General features: G+C 38.5%; 1 protein-coding gene across 1 annotated transcript in view; it reads right to left on the bottom strand.

The window, feature by feature from the left end:
• Positions 1 to 12,905: 12,905 nt before the first annotated feature.
• LOC136858718 (protein 5NUC) overlaps positions 12,906 to 24,609 on the bottom strand; it is a 178,457-nt gene continuing 166,753 nt past the window's right edge. The window contains exons 8-9 of the mRNA XM_067138460.2: positions 20,351 to 20,548; positions 12,906 to 13,132 (exon numbers count right to left, since the gene is read on the bottom strand). Of these exons, the coding sequence (XP_066994561.2) occupies positions 12,939 to 13,132; positions 20,351 to 20,548 (392 nt within the window). The 3' untranslated portion in view covers positions 12,906 to 12,938. The remainder of the gene's footprint in view (positions 13,133 to 20,350; positions 20,549 to 24,609) is intronic.

The raw sequence follows: 24,609 nt of genomic DNA on the forward strand, positions 1-24,609 counted from the left end.
TGAATGCATGAAATTCTGGGCGCTGGTCAAATACTGTATGAGGGGGGGGGAGAAAGAGAGAATTCACCTAACAGACCCCTCTGTACATCAAACACAGTAGAGAGTTTGTCTTCTACTAGTGTCCAACTTTTTGAAATAAATTCAGAAATGTGTCGCTACTTAAGAAGAAATGACCCAAACATCGCTACGAGTAGAGACGTATCCCTACAGTTGTCAACATTTCCTTCTCACTGTACAACTAGTGTATGTCATTGCCTTCCTCACACCAGGTGCAGCCCCTCCTTCACTGCCAACAAGAAGTTGAATCTTCACAATTTGTACCAAAACTTTTCTAGAGACTATCACAGACTATCAGTTTGTACCTCTGTGAAGAGCTGTTACATCAAATGTTCTCTTGAGACTAACCAGTGCTCTGAATCTGATTACGAACATTGGAAAACCGGGCAAGTTGGCCATGCAGTTAGGGGCGCGCAGCTGTGAGCTTGCATCCGGGAGATAGTGGGTTCGAACCCCGCTGTCGGCAGCCCTGAAGATGGTTTTCCGTGGTTTCTCATTTTCACACCAGGCAAATGCTGGGGCTGTATCTTAATTAAGGCCATGGCTGCTTCCTTCCCATTCCCAGGCCTTTCCTATCCTATCATTGCTATAAGAGCTATCTATGTCGGATCGACCTAAAGCTAAAAAAATAAATAAAATAAAACTTATTTAACAAAAAGATGCCAGATGTCTTGAAGTGTGACAAATACATCAGTATTTAAATTGCATGCCATTTCGCATTTTATTTATTCTTTACGGCTACAACAGTTCCACAAAGCAGTAGATCAGTTTTCATAATGTTCATAATTCATTTTCATAATGTTTCATATTGTTGAACTGTTCATTACATTTGTTATTCACATGAGTTTTTCACTGAGTTTCACCTGAATAAATTGTCATGACCTTTCAAGTAAGCATTCTAATTCACAAGCACAACTTAGGTTGTAAACATACATCCTGGAAACATTTTCACAATATGCACAGGAAGGAGACTGATCTACAGCAGAAAAGGTTGTGGCTCACTGCCTCAGAACATGGGAACCTGATTCCTACATAAAAAATCTTAATTTTGAAGTGCCTTCTCTTCTTATTTTCGTTTAGGCCTACTTAGTACCATGGGGCTTGTTTTAACTCTTTACATGGGTCTTCTGTTTCTTCTTGGCCCAGAAAGCTTTCATTTTCTGACTGTGTGCCAGCTTCCTCTCCTCTGTCCACTTCAGTCTGGTGGTCCCTGTGTTCTTTTGCTGGTGAGGGACGCTGGGAAGACATCCTGCTTAGTGATCCCTCAGAATTAGGATCGGTCCTGTATGGTGTTTAGTGGAATTTCCAGTTATTGTTCTAGATCCGATTTCACTGTGGTAATCCATTTGTTCTTGGAGGCTTTCCATCTACCTCTTGTGCTGAAGATCTTGTTAGTAAGCCTGCAGAGGTCCATGCAGGTCAAGTGGCTATAGAAGGCTAGTCACCTTTTCCTCATGGATGTGATTATGTCTTCCTAATGATTATAGAGTCCATTGTTGTGCCCGATCCTATAGGTGCCATCCTCTCCTCTTATGGGTCCTAATATCCTTCTTAAGATATTTTGTTCCTTGAGCTCTATTTTCCTGGCCCTTTCTGGTTGTCAAGAAACATGCAGAGGCATTGAGCACACAGGGTCTTATTACTGATTTGAAATGTTTAAGATTCTTGGAAAGATATTTGAATTCAGGAGTAGTGGACCCTCTCCACCTTGGCACATCTGGTGTCTATTGCCAGTGTTTCACTCTCATTGGCTGATATCCACTCTTCTAGGTACTTGACTGCAGGGACTTTACGAATGGTGCTTCTAGTGGGATTGTAGATGTTAGCCATGAACTCATTTTTTGTTTACTGACCTTCAGACCGGTCTTGGCTGCAGTGTTGTAAAGGCTCTATAGTTCTTGAGTGGCCTCCTCTATGTTGTTGGCTAACAAGGTGAGGTCGTCAGTAAAGGCTATGCAGAATACATTGAGGTTGTCTTTCCTGTATCCAGTCTGTAGTCCAGTTCCTGTTGGTAGTGTGATAGTCCATTCCCTGATGATCTTCTCTAGTACACAGTTGAATAAGATGCAAGAGAGGCTGTCACCTTGTCTCACTCCTGTTTGGAAGGGAAAGCTTTTGGAGAGCTTACCTCTGAACTTGATTTTGGAAGTGATGTTCATCAGTGTAGCCTGGATTAGTCTGGAACAGGCCTAGTTCCCATAAGGTGGAGAAGGGTGTCAGTCTATGTGTCTATTGAATCAAAAGCCTTCTGGAAATCCACTAAGATGACTACCTAGGGATGCCCACCACGACTCCGGTATGCAAGGATGGTCTTGAGGTTTTGTATCTGCTCTGTGCAAGATCTATCAGTAGGTAAATTGGCCTGATATTCACTCAGCTGTGAGTCCAGTTGGTTGGGGTCTCTAGTTTGCAGGGCTTTGGAGAGGATCTTGTATGTGTGCCTGTGTAATTGTCGAGGTCAGTCTTATTACCTTTCTTGTATAGAGGGTGGATCACCACTGAGGTTCATCCCTCTGGTAATGTCTCTGTTACCCAAATGTCCTGTATTATCTGATGGATGCTCTGTAGAGATTGTTCATCAGCATGTTTCCACATCTCTGCTACAATGCCGTCTTCACTGAGGCCTTGTTATTCCTGAGGTTCTTGATAATATCCTCTATTTCTTCCCTGGTTGATGATCTGGAATCTGGATTCCTAGCAGAGGACTCATGGGACATGAGTCTTTCTTTAGGTTCTTCTGCGTTGAGGAGGTTTTGGAAGTACTGAACTGAAGCCTTCCATCAGGTCCACAAAGATGAAGGGTGTGGGCCGCATACTGTGTCATCTGCTTTCTGAGTTCCCTCAGAAGTCCCTTGAGTTGTTCCTCTTGAAGTTTTCCTCTGCCTGTTGTAGTTCCCCTAGGTTTTGTGGATACTGTTTGCAGTTATTTATCTTTGCATAAGAAAAGCCTGGTAATTGGACTAATTTTTTTGGCTGGTTCCACCTGACTCAGGCTTTGCACCTTACTTATATAGCCTGGTCAAATTCTAAGGACCACCAAGGATGCTTGCCTGTGTTGGATGAACAGGGATGATTCCTTGTCATCATCATCATCATCAATGTCCCACTCCAGTCGCCCGGGTGTGGTTAACAAGCCTCCTCCACTCCTTTCTGTCCTTCCACTTTTCCTGCTCCATTACTTCCACTACATCCAATCCATCTTCTCTAATATCCTTCCAAATCTGATCCATCCACCTTCTTCTCGGTCCTCCAACTGGTCTCTTTCCCTTAACTTCTCTTTCCAGTTCCCTTCTTGCTACCCGTTCCTTTCCCATTCTTTTTACATGTCCAAACCATCTCAGTCTTGCTTTCTGTATCTTCCGTACTCTTCTCTGATTTTAATATTTTGAATTCCAGCTCCTCATGTCTTTTTAACCGATGTTCTTAAAAATTTCATATCTACTGCTTGGATCTTACTATCTTGTCTCTTATTAGGTACCAGTGTTTCTAGTCCGTATGCTACAATTGGTATGAAATACTGTTTATATAATGTTAATTTCATTCTCTTGGGTACTTTGTCATCCCATTAAAGTTTTCCGACTTGATGATAAAATGTTGTACCTTTACTTAGTCTGTTAATAATTTCAGGGTTGATTTCATTACTTCCATTAATAATGATACTCAGATATGTAAACTGTTCTACATTCTCTAACCATTCTCCGTCCATGTTCACTCGGCTTCTCTTTTTCTCTTTTCCACAGTGCATGACTACAGTTTTCTTTTTACTAATTACCATTCCAAACTCCTTCAGATTTTCATTCCAAATGTCCAGTCTCCTTTGTACTTCCTTTTCTCCCTTTCCCCAAATCACCACATCATCTGCAAATACCATAGCATTCACTTCATCACTACTGATACTCTGTTTTACACGTTTTAATATTTCATCCATCAATATAATAAATAATAATCGCGACAGTGCACTTCCTTGCTTGAGACTTTCTTTTGTATACAATTTTTCAGAGTCACCACTCCCCACTTGTACACTGCTTTTACTCTCATGATACAACATTTTTATCTTGTTAATTAATGATTTTGGTGCATTCCTTTTCAGTAGGCATTCCCATACATGTTTTCTCTTAACTGTATCATAAGCTTTTTCCAAATCCAAAAATACGAAGATGATTTCCTTGTTCCTTTCTGGATGTTTTTCCATTATCGTTCACACTGTAAATATCAAGTCTGTCGTTGATCTATTCAGTCTAAAGCCATACTGTTCTTCCTCTAACTGTGATTCTATTATAGATTATATTATATATTATATAATATTATGTATTTCTATTATATCCCTTGTTACTTGTACAGCATCAAAAAGAGCCACCTTTGTTTCTGCATGTTTTTCCTTAGGTTGATCCTCATCGTGTAGTCATAGGATGTTGAACTTGGGGACCTTATAGCTCTTTGTGCTTATCCTCTCAGTGGTTCTAAGTTCGTCTTTACTAGAGAGAGATAACAGTCAGAGTCTAAGTTAGCTCCTGTTTCTCCATGTGTTGCCTCTTGTCTATAGTCACATGATTTATCTGGAATTCACCTAGCATGGAATTTGGGCTCTTCCAGGTCTTGACTTTAGGACCAAGTCATATTTGACACAAAGGTCTGTGAGGTGTTCTCCATTCCTATTTGTCCTCTTATGAGCTGGGTATTGGCCCACTATCCTACGATATGTCTTCTCATTGCTGACATGCGTTGAAATCACCCTTAAGTATGGTAGTATGGGGAAGGATAACAAGGAGGTCCTACCATTAGCTGAAGTGAAGCCTATTATGTGATCAACTATCCTATGATGTTCAGCAAATACCAGTGCCTAAGTGTGGCACCATCTTCATCGCCCTTACGCCTGGTTTACCTTTGTAGATCATGTATCCTTGGGATTCCACCGCATCTTCGTCCAAGAACCGAGTCTCCGGTAATGCTGCTATCTTGATGTTCATGTCTAGGTTAGATTTAAATTTACCTACCTTTAGCAAGGAGTTTGTGTAGATTGTAGCTAGGTAGGTGATATTTCTCTTGTTCTGTTGTTGTTTATATGGAGGCTATCTGCCACCTGGGATGCTCCAAGTGGGAGTATTGCCTCTCCCCCTGCTATAACAGCATAGTAGGTTCTAGTGATGGGATAGGTGAATCATTTTACCAAATCGATTAATTTGATTCCGTTCACGTTACTGAATTGATACAGTGATCTGATTTACGGCACATTAGATCACTGTTCCTATTACATCTGTGTAGTGTGTACCAGCAGCATCTCTGGTCTTCATTCTATTCTATGACCTGCTTTCCTATGCGTCATCCAGCTTTCAGATTCAGGTTTCTCCTGCAGCCACCCCTTCGCATCAAGTTTTGATGTTACAAAGCCTTTCCCTCGCAGTGACAACTCTATTAAATAAGTATAAAGAATTAGATGAAAAAAGTATATGAACACACAATCATCAATGATCTACATTTAGGGATGTCCTACAGGTGGGAGATTCCCTATCAATTGTTGGTTTAGTCTTTTCTTAAATGATTTCAAAGAACTTGCAAATTTTACTGTATTCACTGTCTACGTATACTGGTGATGTCATGATTCGATGATTGAAGTCTTGTGCAATGATGTGATGTATAAACGGAGGGGAAACTGAGCGCTTCTTTCCAGTATAAAACAGATAAACAGATAATTTTGAGTGGCCATGCATGTGACTCATATTCATAGGGTAGGCTAGAGAGGATTGAATTGCCGAATGTCAACTAAGTAATAGTATTATTCATTAAGCTAACAAAGAGAATAACCTAATAGCCTAGCTACTTAATAGTTACTTTGGAATTATGTTTTGACTACCTTTTTAACAGTGTAACAGTGTAAATAAATCCAACTATTATTTTAAACCTCCCTGTAAGAAGAGGGCAGTGAATGTAAGTAGATATTATTTTCAAATGAGCTCACAACGAAAGTCTGTTATAGCATACAGTTCTTTCAATGAACCATGGCTCTGTATGTCTTGCTCACAGCAGAAATTTGGTTCCCTGCAAATGTCCAGTGTTCTGATAATGAACCCTACGCGCACGCGTGTCTCTCTCTCTCTCTCTCTCTCTCTCTCTCTCTCACACACACACACACACACACACCCATGAGTGTGCCACTTAGCACTGTCTGCTGTAAGTCAGCTGAATCATGTGCCATGAGCTTGCCATTGCTACGATTCAATTCACTCAGACAGTTGAATGAGACAATCAATAAATACAGTATTTCAAATCATACAGTCAATAGCCAACAGTAGTAGATTCGTGGTTTGAAGTGCCTCTAGTTTTGTATTGTCATTTTATCTACCTTATATATGCTATTAAATCGACAGCAGTACCATTGACCCCAGAATAAATCAAACATCCTTTGACATGGCTCGAAGTGAAAACAGTACTGGAGAGCTTGTGAAGTAGAAAGTGCCTTCATGTTACAATGAGCTCAAATCAGACCTGATCAAAGCAGTCAAAACACCATGGCTGAGTTGTATATTCAGGGTTCTCTCAGTCATTTGGGAAGGAGACTGGACAAAAGGAGTCATCATCCCACTGCTTAAAAAGGGAAATAGAGGGAATTGCTGTTGCATAGCCTAAAGCCGTTTGAAAACAGACAGCAAGATAGTTGGACCTTTATTGGAGAACAACAATAATGGTTTCAGAAAAAATAATTTAAATTTTGTTTACGTTGCACTGACACAGATAGGATACTAAAGGACTAGGAGTGGGAAATGGCCATGGCCTTAATTAAGGTATAGCCCCAGCATTTGTCTGGGGTGAAAATGGGAAACCACAGAAAGCCATTTTCAGGGCTGCCGACAGTGGGGTGCAAAATGAAAGCTCACAGCTGCGTGACCCTAACCGCACGGCCAGCTCTCTTCAGCATTATAATTCATCTTATGCAAGGCCCCATCGTCGTAGATGAGCAGGTCACTTTTACGGCGTCAACTTGAAAGACCTGCACTAGGCCTCTCCAGAGGTTACACGCATTATTATTATTATTATTATTATTATTATTATTATTAAAATGCCAGCTTTACTTTCTGCAGTGCTAGCATAAAAACCTGCATTCTGTAGCCTACAAATAAAATGCTAACAGTTACAACAAATTTTTCAGAAAATGATGTGCATATATGAATTTTTAGAGCAGATTCTGTAATTTAATTATATGAAGGAAATCACTTTATTCAAGACTCTTAAAATGGAGACTTCAACCAAGCACAATTAAGATCGACGTTGCCTGTTTCCACCTTAACAATATAGTGGTAGGAGGGAACTTACAATTTACTTTGGTAACACCCTCCTCTTGGTTGTTGTTGTTGTTGTTTTTTTTTTTTGTTTTTTTTTTTTTTTTTTTTTTTTTTTTTAACAAGTGAATGGACCACATAAGATCACGCTACAACTTTATTTCTTTTCCTTCGTGCTGAGTTTTCTCTGTGTCCAATACTTCATCATGTGTTCACTGGCCTGCTTCTGTTTTCTTCCATTCTTAGTTCTTCCTGCGGCTTGAAACCCTTCCAAGTTTTTCACTGTGTTCCTAAATGTACTCCTTCCTAACAGTTTGACCTCTGAAATATTTAACCTTTCCATATCCTCCTCCGTTTTCATAATCCATGCTGTAGTGGTCTTTTTTCTCCAGAAGTAATCAAATAGCTGTTTGGTAAGTCTGCTTTCATTCATTCTGTACAGATGTCCGAGAAATGCCAGTCTCCTTTTCTTCATGGTCTCTGAGATTCTTTCCACCTTCCGGTAAACTTTTCTGCTGCTCCAAAGTTTCCATCCGCTTTCAGTTTGGATAGCTCTCATCATTTTTCTAAGGATTCTTCTTTCCAAGACCTCTAGCTTCTCCAGCTTGTAGTTCATGGACAGGCATTCACTAGCATACAGGCATTCTGTTTTGACAACAGTGTTTAAATATTTCATTTTGGCATTCCGTGATAAGCACTTTTTATTGCAGATGTTTTTGGTCAAGCTGTATGCTCTGTATTTTTGAGATCTGATCTTCCACTGCAGCTTTTTCCAGTCCATTCTCTTGTATGTTTTCACCAAGGTACTTGAACTTCTTGACCCTTTCTATCCTTCCTATCTCTTTATCTAAGAAATTTAATTTTTTTTTTTCCTAGTTGTTTTACGTCGCACTGTCACAGATAGGTCTTACGGCGACGATGGGACAGGAAAGGGCTAGGAGTGGGAAGGAAGCGGCTTTGGCCTTAATTAAGGTACAGCCCCAGCATTTGCCTGGTGTGAAAATGGGAAACCACGGAAAACCATTTTCAGGGCTGCCGACAGTGGGATTCGAACCTACATCTCCCGAATACTGAATACTGGTCAGCAGCTGAATAACACATGCACATGAATACAGGAACTGCTACACAAAGGCTCCCTGCCCTTAGCCACATCACATTTGTACCGAATATACTCAAGATATTTACCTATTTGTACAGTGGAGAATCATTCAATCCGGCTGGGAGATGGTCTCATGAATAGAAATTATTTGCCTCTCCAAGGAGATAGGAAATGCCACGCATTGTTTAGCCAGGAAATCACAACTGAATTGCATTCAGACTAACCATGGTGTGTATGGGGGTTTCCGGTACAGGTGGAATAAAAGACCTTCATTATGCTGAAAATGTCAGACATGTGGTTCGCAATTGCTCACGAAGAGTTAAGAGACTTTCCTCGGGACACTATAGGCACTCCAATACATCTCTGCCCTCGATGATAAATAATTTTCATGTATGCTAAAAGATAGATAAATGAAATGAATAAATAACTAACTCCTGCAGGACATCTTCAAAAACTGTAAATGTAGTTAGGTGGTTGTAAAACCAACGTTATTCTTACTATTTTATGATGACCTATTTGTTGATTCAGATGCGAGAAGTAAAATATAATTTAAACAATTTTATTACATTTCCCTTTGAAAAAATAAAATGGTCATTAATATGTCCTTCAATAAAATGTGTGACGTGATGTTACCTAGCGACATGTGATGTGAAGTATTGAAGGATGGCCCTGACATACAGATCCACGGCCTGTTCAGCTCTCAAGGTACTGTTGCTAGGTAACATCACGTCACACATTTTGTTATGACACCATTTCGTTACACAAACGTTTGGAGACCCCCAGCTCTAAACTTGTAAAATTGCTTGTAATACTTGTCAAGTCTTGTGAAGTCTTCAGAACAAGTAATATATGACATTTGGAACACATTTTACGATTAGTAGCAGCATAGAACCGAGACTGAACTGCTAGTCATGATTTTTTGCTCTTAACCTGTGTGTGAACAAACGTAAGATTCTTTTATACTTGAACAACGATGAGATGATTCAAATGTATTTCACGTCACCGCTTCATTATCAAATGGCATGCTAAGCCCACGTAAATTTGAGTTGCTGTAGAAATGTATATAACACTTTTTTTTTTTGTTATGCTAATTCTGCCAATTCTGACAATACAATGTTTATATTTCAAATCTTGGAATTGTGCTGTTGAAAATTACTGTAAGTTCACATAGTTTGTCACTATGTTATTTAAAATGGTGAATCTTCTGTTCTTTGCTAGGCTGAAAATGTCCTCAAGTAGGATGAAACATCTACCTATAACTTCACTTTAAAATTTGTAAAAGTGGAACTTTTAATGTTAATGTCTTTAAACTGTTCGTGTCTTCAGAAGTCTTGAAAGTGATTTAGAACATGTTCTAATCGATCAAAGAATTGCGAAGTCGTTGACAGAATTAACCAATGGAATTCGAGTGTTAAGTATCAACGGTGCACACTAGGCATGCTGGGATTGCCGGGACGGGATTCAGAACAATAAAAATGGCTTCATATTCATGATCTAGGAATGTTGTGTTTGTATAAGGTACATCCCTGCCTGTATTCAGTGTACTCAGTAGAGTACCAGAATAAAATTAATAAAATGGCAGTGTTCAAGGAGATTGCAAGAGAAATATCTCAAGGAAGTGGACAGCTGTTGTGTTTTTCTTAACATGTTTTCATGTAATATGATATGAATTTATGTTGCATTGCTATCATTTTTATTCAATTAATGCGAGTAAATGCAATATAACATAATCTCTGCAAATGCCGTTATGACAGTAAATACATTGCAAAAAGAATATGTTGAAAATAAACACAATATTTTCTGCATGTAAATAATGGTTTATTGTGTGTTTCTTTTCTTTTTAAGAATGTATCCCACTGCTGGTCCAAAAACTACAACTGCTGCTTGCCTTTCCACCATGTAAAAGCAAAATGCTATCAAACCTTGCCAAATCTTGTTAAACCTTTGGCAATGTTGAACAATCTTTGACAAGATTTGACAGCTTTCTTTGTCAAGTATTGAACTGAAAGAAACAGGATAAGATATATTTATGTCAATTTCTATAAATGAGAAATTATATTGGTAAAATCCCATCTTTCAGTACTTTACACAATCATCTTATAGAACATGTTCAGCTCTCAGTGTTGAATGACACTATGAAATGAAATGAATAAATCATTAAAAATGTGAATGACAATACAATGTTTATATTTCAAATCTTGGAATTGTGCTGTTGAAAATTACTGTAAGTTCACATAGTTTGTCACTGAGTAAAATGTTATTTAAAATGGTGAATCTTGCAAACATATACTCTCAGAAAGTACTAGAATGTTCATTCCTAAATTAAATTAAGTCACAGCCACATATGTTGCAAAATTGGTATAGCCCTATTTGTTATAACTGTTATTGATACAGTTTTAAATGGTTTATCAGAAACATCTCCACGAGACCATCTTTGCCTTTTCAAAAATACTTCAAATACGAGGGTTGTTCAATATATGATGCCACACATTTTATTTCTCGGCCAATTTCGTTTTTTTTTTAATTGGAATTTTATTTGGGACATCTTTGAATATTGCCGCTTTGTCTCGTAGAGTCTCATTAATATCCGATAAGTGGCAGAGCTATAACTAGCCTTCAGAATGGATCTGTAATGGAGGTGCGTACCAAACAGAGAGCAGTTATTGAGTTTCTTTTGGTGGAAAACCAGGGCATCACAGATATTCATAGGTGCTTACAGAATGTCTATGAAGACCTGGCAGTGGCAAAAAGTGCGGTGGGTCACTGGACGAAGCGTGTTTTCATCATCACAGCAAGGTCAGGCAGAACCGTGCCAGCCGGCCGCACACAGCTGAGACGCCTGCAAAGTTGGAACGTGCGCACACCCTTATTCGAGGTGATCAACGGATCACAGTCAAACACCTCGCTGCTGAACTTGACGTCTCTGTTAGTAGTGCTGACACACTTATCTACCAGTTGGAGTATTCAAAGCTTTGTTCCTGCTGGGTTCCTTGACACCTAATGGAAGACCATAAAGAGCAAAGAAGAAACATCTATGCGGTATTGCTTGCTCGTTATGAGGCTGAAGGTGACAATTTCTTGTCAAACATAGTCACAGGCAATGAAATGCAATCCATGGAGTGATGACACACCAACTCTCCCACGAAGAAAAGGTTCAAAACCGTACCCTCAGCTGGTAAAGTCATGGTTACAGTCTTCTGGGACTCTGAAGGGGTTATTCTATTTGATGTCCTCCCTCATGGTGAAATGATCAACTCTGAAGTGTATTGTGCTACTCTAAGGAAATTAAGAAAACGACTTCAGCATGTTCGTAGCCACAAAAATGCAAACGAACTTCTCCTTCTCCACGACAACGTAAGATCTCACACAAGACTGCACACCCAATAGGAGCTCACAAAACTCTTTTGTCTAGTCCAGTATCCCTCCTTTTCATCAGCAGTCTCCCATGATGTACCCTTGGACAGGTCAGCAGCAATACAGTGCATTTGACCACCTGAATCTCAAATAATTGCTATAGCTTGCTGGAATCCTACAGGTTGAGCTGTTCTTCCTCATCCACCCTACAGCCTGGATCTCGCACCTTCTGACTTCCATCTGTTTGCCCAATGAAGGATGCATTCCGCAGGAAACACTATATAGATGATAGGGAAGTTATTGATGCAGCACGACATTGGAATCAGAGTGACCAGCCCAACAAGCCAAGAGCAATTAACAAGACAGCTACTGTGTGGCGATTGTCTTTCCAGTCTTCACGGAGAGAGACTGTAGTTCTGTGTGGGGTGAGGATAGGTCACAGATGATCTACGTACTCGTATCTCCTAACCCCTCTAACAGTGTGTTCTTGCGGTGCCGACTTCATTGTGGCACACCTCCTCAGAGAGTGTGCTAATTTCTCTGGCCTAAGACGGAGCCTCAGCCTGCAGGAGACACTCGAACTCATACTAACCGATGATGCGCCTACTGCTAATCTAGTCATTCGCTTTATGTATATATGTACAGGATGAGTCAGAAATACAGCTATATGTTTGATCGATTGCTGATGTTTGATGAGTGTCTCATTCAGTGTGTGACTGCATCAAACACAAATGTCTTGTTCAGTATGTGCCTGCATCAAACACTGATGGAAATGCAGTAGTGGAAGCAACAGAAGATCATGAAGTGATTTCATGTAAGGATGCTGAGAGAAGTGAAGGATCACTTAATCCAAAGGGCAGGTGCAGAGGATCTTAACACTATTTCTTATAAGTGAAGAGAAAAATTAATATCATATCTGCTCATTTTGATCTAGGAGAAGTTTCACAGCACTCTATTACTACCTGTTTTAGTATTCTTACTAATAAAAATGTTATTGTAAGAATTTGTTTATTCTTGGACTACAGGTGTAGTAGACACTTCTTAGGAATGGACATTCTGTAAATTCCCAAAGTTCTGCAGTTGAGAACTTTTGAGAGCAGTGCAATAAGTAAGGTGTGCTGCTTTGATAAAACTGAACTGTAATTTGTTTATTTTCACTTGTAAACTAATGTACACAGTACACAGACAAGCACACTTAATGGTGTCAGAGAGAGTCTTGAGGCTAGACCTTTACTCTTTTCAACTACATCCTGTAACGATGGGTTGAAGATGATTCTTCCTTCAACAGCTGGATACACTGGTGACTTCAGTTGGAAGTAGTTCACCACAACATGAAAATCAGTGTAATCTGAAAGAAAGACAGGCAATCTGTATAAGTTAGAGGAACACAGAGAGGGCTCTTTTGCTATATCTCTTTAGTCATGTACCAAACATTAGTGTTCTAGGATTATTTCACGGACAAGAAAATTTCTATGTCCCTTCTTGATCTTGTGAACACAGTAATGAGAGTTCCCATATCCACCAGTGAATGTGAATGTGACCTATAAGATGTTCAGTTTCATCAATCTCCTACAGCTTTCATGGTTTATATAAACTCCTAGTTTTTGAAAGGAAGACATCTTAAAGGCATCGCAAAGAGTGTGATGACAAACTGGTGTGAATTTGGAAACTGCTGTAATGTGAGGTCATTTCTATTCTTTATCACCACTAACTGCCCTCTCTTTCAGAGGGGTAACTTCAAAGATGAACCGAGGATATCTCAAGGCCTAGGGAGTGTTTCATTTTCACGTCCTTCATGGCCCTTTTCTTTCTTTGACCGATACGTTCATTTTTTGAAGTGTCAAATCCCTTCCATTTTTTCTCTCTAATTAGTTTTATATAGCTGTTGTACATCTTTAACAGCTGAATAAGATACACTTAAAAAGGGAATTTTATCTGAAACTTGGCATTATAATTAATTTTATGTATAGTTACAAACAGTTGACAATGCAAGGAGATGTACATTAAAAGATTGTATATAGAAATTTTTTATGACTTTTCTAGAACCTCGTAAAGAGTGATTTAGTCTCTGTTTTTCAACTACATACGTTTTACGGTATATACGCAATTGTAAATAACATAACTTATTTTAAAAGGTTTTGTTTATGTACATGCATATGTTATAAATATTTTAATATAGCTATCAAAATGTCCTGCAACAATCTCCTAGGCTGATGATGTCAAATAAAGTTGCCGAAACTGGTACCAAAAATGACAACAAAAATGTGATGTTTTAATAATTTCACTATTTTGTAGTATTGAACAGGTGGAAAATCCTACCTTTATCTTTGATTGTAAAGTTCGTTTCAATATTGACCAAAAATGAAATTTTTGACATTAAGTGTGGAAAGTATGTAATCCTTCTTGGAGTCGTTAGCTCTGGTTGGTCTTGATTTGGGTTGATATTTTATCTTTTGAATGATTTTATTCACCATTTCTCTATTAAATCCATTTAGATGGGCTATTTTGTAAATCGTGTTTAATTCTTTTTCCAGCTCTTCCTGGGAAAGAGGTATATTGAATGCTCTGTGTACCATACTGTAATAAGCTGCTTTTTTGTGGGTGTTAGGGTGGATAGAATCTATTCTAATTGTATTTGGAGGAGGGATGTGATCACTACTGCGTGTTTGTCTGGTGATTGGTAGTGTAGTGTGTTGTCTGAATGTGAAGAGGAAAGTATCCCCAAGCCAGAAGAATTAATCAGATGCAATTAAAATCCCCAACCCGACTGGGAATTGAAATCAGGACCCTCAGAACTGAAAGCCTCAGTACTGATTATTCAGCTAATGAGTCAGATGATCAGATAATGCTTTGCCTACTCTAAATCTCGTGAGTTCAGTTATCTAGAAATATAATGTCTACCTCTGTGGCAAATGATACACAAAAATACATTGTTCTCAACAACTGAATTTTACAAAGAAGAATTTTTTAAAATACAGTGTTATACAATTTACATTAACAATTTTTCTATTTAACACACAGCTCATTCTCAATAAATTTATATTATTTACAAAATTCTACTCATAATATCTTCTGTAACTCACACACATAATCAACTCATATACAGTGTGTGGAATCACTACAATTGCTGTGATATTTAAATGAACGTTGCTTTATATTTTAACCCAGCTTGGTACCTAACGTGCATAATGACCTGCTGCGTCTTAACCAGAGCCCCTTTTTCCACTGCTTTTCAGAGTTCCTGAAGGGCCTTCACAGCTACCGTAGCAGTCCCAGGGCCCTCGAAGTCCCCACTGTACTTCACCCGTACAGGCAGTCCCATACTTCAGCTATCCAGTCTCCATAGACAAGAGGATGGAATTAATTTATTCACACCCATTCAGTCACTCTTTTGTCCAGTCCAATTGCACTCTTTTTTGCCAGAAGTCTCCCATGATCTACCCTGACAAATGCCTTGGATAGGTCAATCGCGACACAGTCCATTTGACCTCCTGAATCTAGGATATCTGCTATATCTTGCTGGAATCATAGGATGAGGAGCGAATTCCTGAGAATAGTGTTTCGGCTTTTGAAGGCGAGTCGGGTGGTTCTTCGGTAGTGTCCTCACTGTGAATATTTCTTTTCTTGTGGATGGGGAATTCACATTCATATCAGCAAGGCTTGCCGTAAAATTCATAACACAGTTGTTTTGAACGCAACAGAAAGGTGAAGATTGCAACCAAAGCTTACTTCAGAGTCAACCAACTTGCAGTCCAACAACCATTCAGTACCCCATAAACAAACACACAGTGAAATGGCAGGAGAGGTTTTTGCATGCGATGAAAGTTTGGCAAGCTTTTTAAGAACTGAACAGGTTTCTTAGCATCAGTTTTTGGTCCCCTCCCAGGTCCCAAATACCCAGCTGGGAAATATTACCAACATAGAGTAAGTATAGGTAATGCAGAGCATATAAAGAAACAAACATCAAACTCTGAATGAGCTAGGAGAGGATAAAGGTATTTTCAGTCTGATGTAACAGATTATGGTTTTTTTTTCGGGTACGAAGCGTGTTTTTTAAGTAAGGGTCGTTTGAAAATAACTACACAACGAAAGACAATTTTCAAACACTACATTTATTTGCAGATTCTACATACTTTACTCTATTTTTCAACATAGCCGCCAAGTTTGTTTAATCACTTATCATGCCTTACAACTAAGTTTTGAATACCCACAATGCTACTTCTAATTTAAATATTCATTAATGGGCCGATGACCTTCGATGTTAGGCCCCTTTAAGCAACAAGCATCATCATCATCAATATTCATTAATATTAATCAATTAATTAATTGAAATTTATCAATTACAATTAACCCTCCAATGGTCATGTGGATTACTATTGTAATCCAGGCTTATTTGTTTTTATATCTGCGAACATAATATACTTGCTTTGGTGCATGCTGTTCAGTTTTAGTACCTTTCCTAGAAGATCTCCCCATTACCACCACCATGAAATATTACATCACTGGCCACTAATGTGCCAATGGCATACCAAAGAGTTTACTCGGATTACAAATATAGTTCACGTGACTATTCAGAGAACTACTTGTGAAGTGCCAGTCATGTGAGTTACTGTGCTGAGATGGGTTGTTTTGTGATGAATAGGGCTCGGATGTTTATGCAGTAATAGGTTAGAATGCAAACTTACTGAAGCGAGTAATAAGTAGAGTCACCCCGTACGATGGTAATGCTATGAGGTTTGCATAAACATTAGGGGTTGGGCCCATTACAACCCCTAGAATTTATGTTACTCCCACTACATTACGTTAGAGCGGACTAGTCGACATTTCCTACTAACAAAATTATTTAATAACAAAATTACTTAGTAGGAAATGTCGACTACCCCGCTCTAACGTAATGTAGTGAGAGTAACATAAACTCTAGGAGTTCTAATGGGCCGAACTCCTAATGTTTATGCAAACCTCATAACATTACCGTCGTCCGGGTAGACTCTACTTATTACTCGCTTCAGTAAGTTTGCATTCTATCCTATTACTGCATAAAAATCCGGGTCCTAGTGATGAATGCATTCTGTGATGGTCAGATTAGTATTCTCTAGTGATTATGAGTGAAAGACAGATATATCAATGGTTATTAGAAGACAGGATGATGAAAACAGGGATTGTAGTGAGGTTTTGTGAAACAGAGAGGAGAATAATGCACAAAGCAGTGCCAAGGCCGATAAGAGTGTGTGGAAAGCTGCTACTCGGAATTCAGGAAGAGACTGCAATGCCAGTGCAACCTCCTAAAGGACATGCAGGATAATGTTTTCTCTGCAGTCGACAGAGGAACAAGAGCTCCCAGCAGCACTGCAGTAAGTGCATGAATTGGGTGTGTCCAGAGCACAGGAAGAAAGGTTTGTGTGAAATGTTCGAGTGCTGAACAAGACTGTGGCTCAGGTTCAGATTAGAACGCTTCAACTGCATTGGTTTGATTGTGTAGATACAGCATTGTATAGGATTGGGGAACTGAATATATTATAAAGAATAAATTCTATAAAAATGCTCATTTGTTATAAAATGTTTTATGTTTTTATTCATTGTGGGAAATGTTTCCAAATTTCTTTTTAAAATTTCAAATTAAATACATTTTTCATGCTGTGTCAAAACATTTGACATTTTGTGTACTTGTCTCTTGATTAGTATATGAATCGGTTCATAAAGAAAAGGCTTCAGTCCAGTTTAGCTAATTGTTGGGAAATCAAGAAAAAACTGTCTGGACATTTTACTATCATAATAGAAATGTAAAAATTGTTACCATCAAATAGGGAATGCATATTAGGATTCCTCTGATCATATTTCATGAATTTATCATCAGTAGTTGAATTATACAGAATTATTCATATAATGACAAAGTATCAATGCTTTGTCATTATATTAATTTTTCATCTAAACAGTGTTATGTGGTTGAAGATGTTTATAATATACAAAATGTGTACCACTTTTAACCAATAAATTGCCTTAAACAATTTAGTATATTGACAAGGTGGAAAATAAAAAATACTTGGTTGTGAATCTATTATAATATAACAAAGTTCTTAGTCTCAGGATGAAGAATAGTTAATGAAATGAGACAAAATCTTCTGTGTCCTCATCTAATAATGCTCCAGTCCAGACCGATGCCCTTCCTTTAAAAAACGCTAACTTTCCAAGCATAATATCACAGTGAAGGAGAGGCTGGATAGATCCCCTTTCTTTATAAAATGATGTGATGACCATTCAAGATGAGAAATTCACTGTTAACTCAATTTCAAAAAAAATGTCACTGATGCCCTTTCTTTATGAACCAATTCATGTGTATTATACTCCATCCTTCTTATGAATTCAAAAATAGACATTTGAAAACTAAGCAGCAGTTAATAAAATACCCATTGAAAATTGGACTACGATTGTAATCAACGCAACTACTGGCATTATATTTTTGAGCGTGACCACTGAAGGATTAATTAAAATAATTAAAATCACACCCTGTGTCAGTTTGTTACATCTACTGCATGCTACTGTGTGTGATAGTATAACTGCCAGTTGCAGCAACTGGCTTGTTTGGCTCTAGGAATCTCTTCGCCCACTCAAGGCCACACGGAGAACATTTCCTTCACTGTGCTGCAGGAGCCATTAGCTCTCTTAGGGTTCTGAGTTATGTACTGCCATGAAATCTACCACTTTTCGCATTAGGACCAGACGATAATGGTTAATTTCTTTTTAATTAACGGGTTGAAGTTTCGTACAACTTACACACTGTGAAATTAATCTAACCTACAAGAAATATTAAAGAACAGAGTTGCAATTTATTCTGCAGTGTTTAAAGCAAATTTTACATGTTGTGTCTTTAATCTCAAAAACCTGAACCTCTAGAGATTTTCACTCTGATGATATAAGAGTGGAAGTGTGGCCTGGGAACTGTTGAATGGGGTACTTTCCAGTTTCTGCTCTCTGCTTTCTCACTCGCATTTGTTCACATTGTTAAGACGTGACAGGTTGACTATTGTTTTTGAATATATAGTTGGTCAAGTATCAATGCATATATTTCAGTCATTTTTATTCATGCAAAGCTTCCCATTCTCCTTTTATGCTCATGGCTTTGGACACAGAAGTGGCAGAGTTAAATCTTTTCTGTTTCATTTGTCTTCAAAGTGACAGCCCGATGTGAGGGTCAGAGCTGCCTCTGTAGTTTATAGTTTCTCCCACAGCAACTATGCAGCAAGTGTCTTACATTTAACTGATTGCCCCTGAATATAGTGACTCCACTATGAACTGCTAGATATCACAAAGATAAAATTTCTGCAGTAGTCTACTGTAGGGAAGCAAAGAAAAGTCAAACAATGCACAAATGCTGTGTGACTTCTCTTCTGCACAATTTTTGGCAAGGTGCTTTGTTGACTGTTACAGAAGTCTATTGGAGCACAGTGCTTGAAGAACCTGAATGCACTTGTTTAAGTTTCAAGATGACAAGCTGAACCTATTGTTAATAAACGTAAGTTTTCGTGGCTCATTATATTAACATAAAGAAATAAATGAAGTGGATTAAAGCTTCAAGTTATCAAACACATGGAGACCTGTACTGCAGAAATACATGCATACACCACCATGGCACAGCGGGATGCACTCAAACTGTCGACAGAAGGCGGTGCATCAGTAACTTCCCTCCCAACCACCACAGCACAGCACCACGATCCTTGAGTCCAGTTAGTGGGGTAGGCCGTGGACAGTATGGGCATGACTGGACAGTATGACAATGAAAATGTATGGATATTTACAATTTGCGTGAGATCTACAACTAGCTCACACAGATGAGAAGAAGGTAACACACCTGTTGAGAACCAAAGCCTCGCTCAATATCGTCAAGATGAGCCTGGTGTTAGGTTCAGTAATGGTCACTGACATAAACTACATGATTTAAGAAGTTGGATTTTATAAATCTTCCATCATATTTATTACATGTAGGAGGGAGAGAAGTATTCAGTGCCAGTGCTGCAAACACACCCAAAACAGTAAAACGTGACAAAGCAGATGACATTTTCTAAAGTAAAGGAACACTGCTATTGGCTGAAATAACATTTTATTACCAACTGGAAATGGCAAAACACTCATGAATCATCATAATCATGATCATATTGTCTTCTTGAGCCAGGTCTTGCAGTTCATTGTCTTTGCCTGATGTTGCAAAGAAACTTCTCAAATGTAACTAATAAATTTTTTATTTTCCTTTTTCAGCTTCAGTGAGCAGACTCTGTTTTTCTCCTCATTGCTCTTCGTTTCAGACTAACTTGTACTCTGCAGTCTCTTGCATATCCACAGTTCAACTGAAAATACGCGTCATTATTATTAACTAGACCAGAGGTCTGTCATGAAATAGGCTCTTTGCTAACCACCCCTGATGTATTACTCTAATGGTTCTTTTGTCGCTATACAGGATGTGCACAGACCAACAGTTTCAACAGTTGGTAGCATTGTCCTCTCCCGCCTAAGGAAGTGAGTAAGGACCCAACTGTTGTTGAATTTCTACCATTTCAAACTGAAACATACTTACCATATTTGGTGGTGTTGGCATGTTTAAGTACAGCATAACCATCTCCTCCATTAGCTAAGAACTGGGGCACTAGCACATTGTACCGTCCACTTGGGTGTACTGAATGATAAGCAGGCACTCGACATTGTCCACAGCGAGCCATTGCTGACGTTACTCTGTGCCCCAGTGGGTTGCTCATGTTGTACGTCACCTTCAGGCCTGCAACAGCACAACAGTCTTGTGGAGCCAAATAGCCTTGAATCAGTTATTTCAGGAAGAGGACTGCTCCACTCCACTGCCTTACGTGATATGGATTCAGTTCTTAATTAGGTCATGGTGCATTTAACTTCATTTCTAGGATATAGGACCACAAATGAAATGGAGAAGCACTTTCTATAAAAAATAAATTTGCTCATCCATTATGGCATTTATTACTAGTATTTCCCTAGGAAACTGTTGCAGGATGTCAAGTTAAGAAATTATAGACCTTTTACAAAGAATTATGGAGAAAAAATAAAATTTCATACCTGAAATAAAGATTTTAGTGTATCAATTAATTTTAGACTGAGACGCGAAGCAAAGTTTCATCTTGTTTTCTTGACACGGCATAAGCCCAAATCATGTCTACAAGTATGAGGCGTGAAAGCATCAATGTTAATATTAGAAACCTCATGGGGAGGATATTTTTAGGAGGGCTTCTAAACTCAGCAAATTAAGGACATTACTAAGCTATTTCACCACTGCATGACTTCGAGCTATTTCTTGCGGGGTGGGCAAATTTACAGACAGATGGATGGGGTGGCTATGAGAAGTCCACACTTGCTGGTAGTGGCTAATTTCTTTATGAAGAATTTTGAGAGGGAGGCTATTGCTTCGGCACTCGTCAAATCTACGATCCTTCTTGGATGTTCTACTAAGAATTAAACCAGATGGCTCCTTAGGACATACCATCTATTGCAGCCTGCTCATATGAATTGCTATCTCCATGCAGATTCTCACCACCATCCAGTGCAAACATGGGGCATTCTCCAGACATTCACCACAAGAGCGACACGAATTTGTGATATCATAAAAAGAAAGAAAGGTTCCACCTAATCGATACTCATTTATTATCACATGTATAATATTATACATGATATTATACTATAATAATAATAATAATAATAATAATAATAATAATAATAATAATAATAATAATAATAATAATAATAATAATAATATATATATTATATATAATTATAATATTATACATGTGATATTCCATCATACATGTGATAATAAATAAGTATTGATTAGGTGGAACCTTTCTTTCTTTTTATGATATTTGGTAGCTATCAATACGGAACAAGAATGAAATTTATAAATCAAGAACGAATTTGTGAGTCATGAAATATCCAGGAGGAGATGGACTCACTCAAAATCATGTTAAAGGGTAATGGTTATGATGTGCAAATTCTTTTTTTTTTTTTTTTGTTATTTTGCTTTACGTCGCACCAACACAGATAGGTCTTATGGCGACGATGGGGTAGGAAGGGGCTAGGAGTGGGAAGGAAGCGGCTGTGGCCTTAATTAAGGTACAGCCTCAGCATTTGCCTGGTGTGAAAATGGGAAACCACGGAAAACCATCTTCAGGGCTGCCTACCTGCCTTACATTCACAATAACACTACCATAGACAGAACTGCCAATGTCTTCCACAAGCATAATATAAAAATCGTCTTTGACACTGTCACTAAAATTGCTCACAGTTTAGGTAAAAGCAAAGACAAATTGTCCCCACTATTACACCCTGGGGTGTAGAAAATTCCCTGTACTTGCGGCAAGATATACATTGGCCAAACATGCCGGTCTATTGGGACTCGCATCAAGGAACACCAAAGTAATATCCGTCTCAACCAGCCAGACAAGTCAGCAATAGCTGAGCACGCCCTATCATCGAGTCATGATGCGTTCCAAGGTGTTCGAGCTCTTACCCACACTAAACACTACAGGTCTAGAATTGTACAGGAAGCTGTGGAAATACGTAAGAATCCTAACAGTTTCAACAAGGACACTGGCTATCAATTAAGTAATATGTGGCTGCCAGCCATTAAGGATTTACATAGGTAGTTCTCTTCCCTGTCCTTTCTATATCGTTATTTCATTTAGGTGTTTTCCAAATTCGTATGTTCGTCATCACCAGTTGGTTCATTCCCGGCTATGTGTTATATGTTAATGTCATACTTTCATAACGTGTGTATACTGGTTATGTCCCCACACTGTATCAAATCATCCTCTGTTTTTCTCTGCATACTTTCTTTTCATTCTTCAGCTCTGTTCTATCATGGTGTCTTTCTTTCTTGTTCTTGTCCGTTTCACCCACTTTGGGGTACGATAGATCAATCAATGGTCAGTGTGTCGTGTTTTCCTGTCCTCCCAGTACTTTTTCATCCTTTCAGATCTTGCCTTCCTCTCTTCTTCAGAAATTCTGTATAGTTGTTAGGACTTCACCCTGTCGTGTTGTTTTCTTCGCAGATCCATCTACAAGCATTTCTTTTGTAATTTGGAACTATCGTAGGTTTTTCTCAGTTTCCTTAAACCAGTTTGGCTTAGTTTTCTTATTGTGGAAATAGTCCAAGATTCTTTTAGTTATCCTTTTCGGGTCCATTCTTAGGATGTGACCATAGAAGTCAAATCTCCTCTTTCGTATTGTGTCGGCAATCCTTTCTGTTTTCCTATACAGGGTTTCATTGCTGATGTGTGAAAGATCATTATTATGGAATTTGGGGCCTAGAATTTTTTGTAGTATTTTCCTTTCCTTGATCTCCAACTTTTCCATTGGACCATATGTAGTTATAGACAGTATTTCTGCAGCATAAAGGGTTTCAGGCTTGACTACTGTGTTGTAATGTCTGATTTTGGAATTCCAGGAGAGGGATTTTTTGTTACAGGTATCCTTTGTAAGCTGGAAGGCTGTTTCTATTTTGGTTTGTTGAGATTCCATTGCTTTCTTCTCAAGACCCTTCCAATTGATTCATTCACCAAGGTATTTGAAATCTCTGTTGATCTCTATTTTTTGTTCCCCCACTTTCAAATATTTTGGAGGTTTCTTAATGTTGATTATTATTTTGATGTTTCCAAAGGCAACTTTGAGACCTATCTTCTTTGCTTGCTTCACTAGTTTGATGGACTGCTCCTTGGCTTCCTCCCACGTCTCAGTAAGGCCATGTTGTCTGCGAAAGCTAAACATTTGATCTTGATACTCTTGTTTACCAATCCCAATCTAATTCCACCACTGGTTGTCTTATCACATTCTCTGACTATCTTCTCCAAGGCACAATTGAACAATATGGAGGACAGTCCAACAGCCTGTCGGACACCAGTTTTGATCTCAAAAGGATCTGACAATTCTCCCATGAATTTGACTTTGGAAAATGTATTAGTGAGAGTTTCCCTAAAGAGGTTTGTTGTTTTGTTGGCCAGATTAAATAATTTGAGTACAGACAGGAGATTTTCCCAGTCTAGTGAGTCATACACCTTTTGGAAGTCAATAAAAGTGATGATGTATGTTTTTGCCCTAGATTCCTGGTATGCTATAAGGGTTTTAAGGCTCAAGATTTGTTCCGGACAGGATCTTCCCTTTCTGAGTCCTGCTTGATATTCTCCCAATTGATGATCTAACTGTGGTTCTGTTCTATTAAGTAAAGCCTTTGAGAATATCTTATATGTAATATCCAAAAGTCATATGCCTCTATAATTGTTGGGGTTCATTTTTTCTCCCTTCTTGTGGACTGGGTGGATAAGGGCCATCTTCCATTCTTCTGGAATATTTTCTTTGACCCAGATTTCTTCAAAAACTTTTTGTAGGGATTCTATTGCTTCTTTGTTAGCATTCTTACCAAGTTTGGCTGTGATCTGGTTTCTCCCGATGCTTTGTTGTTTTTAAGGCTCTAAATGATCTTTTCTAGTTCCTCGAAGGTTGGCGGCTGTGAGTCGGAATTGGTATTTGTTGGTAGATTAAATGTCATTTCTTCGAATGGTGTTTCACAGTTGAGGAGATTTTCAAAGGAGTCAGTTTATATCCTGCAGTTATCCGTGTTGTTATGTGCTATTTCCGTACTTGTCCCATAACTGTAGAGTCGGTGGCTTGTACTTCATTGTTCTCTGTATCCTGCAGTTATCCGTGTTGTTATGTGCTATTTCTGTTCTTGTCCCATAACTGAGCTGAGGCCATACGATTATTATTATTATTATTATTATTATTATTATTATTATTATTATTATTATTATTATTATTATTATT

This window comes from Anabrus simplex, chromosome 1, assembly GCF_040414725.1.
Source record: "Anabrus simplex isolate iqAnaSimp1 chromosome 1, ASM4041472v1, whole genome shotgun sequence".
Classification (NCBI taxonomy): domain Eukaryota; kingdom Metazoa; phylum Arthropoda; class Insecta; order Orthoptera; family Tettigoniidae; genus Anabrus; species Anabrus simplex.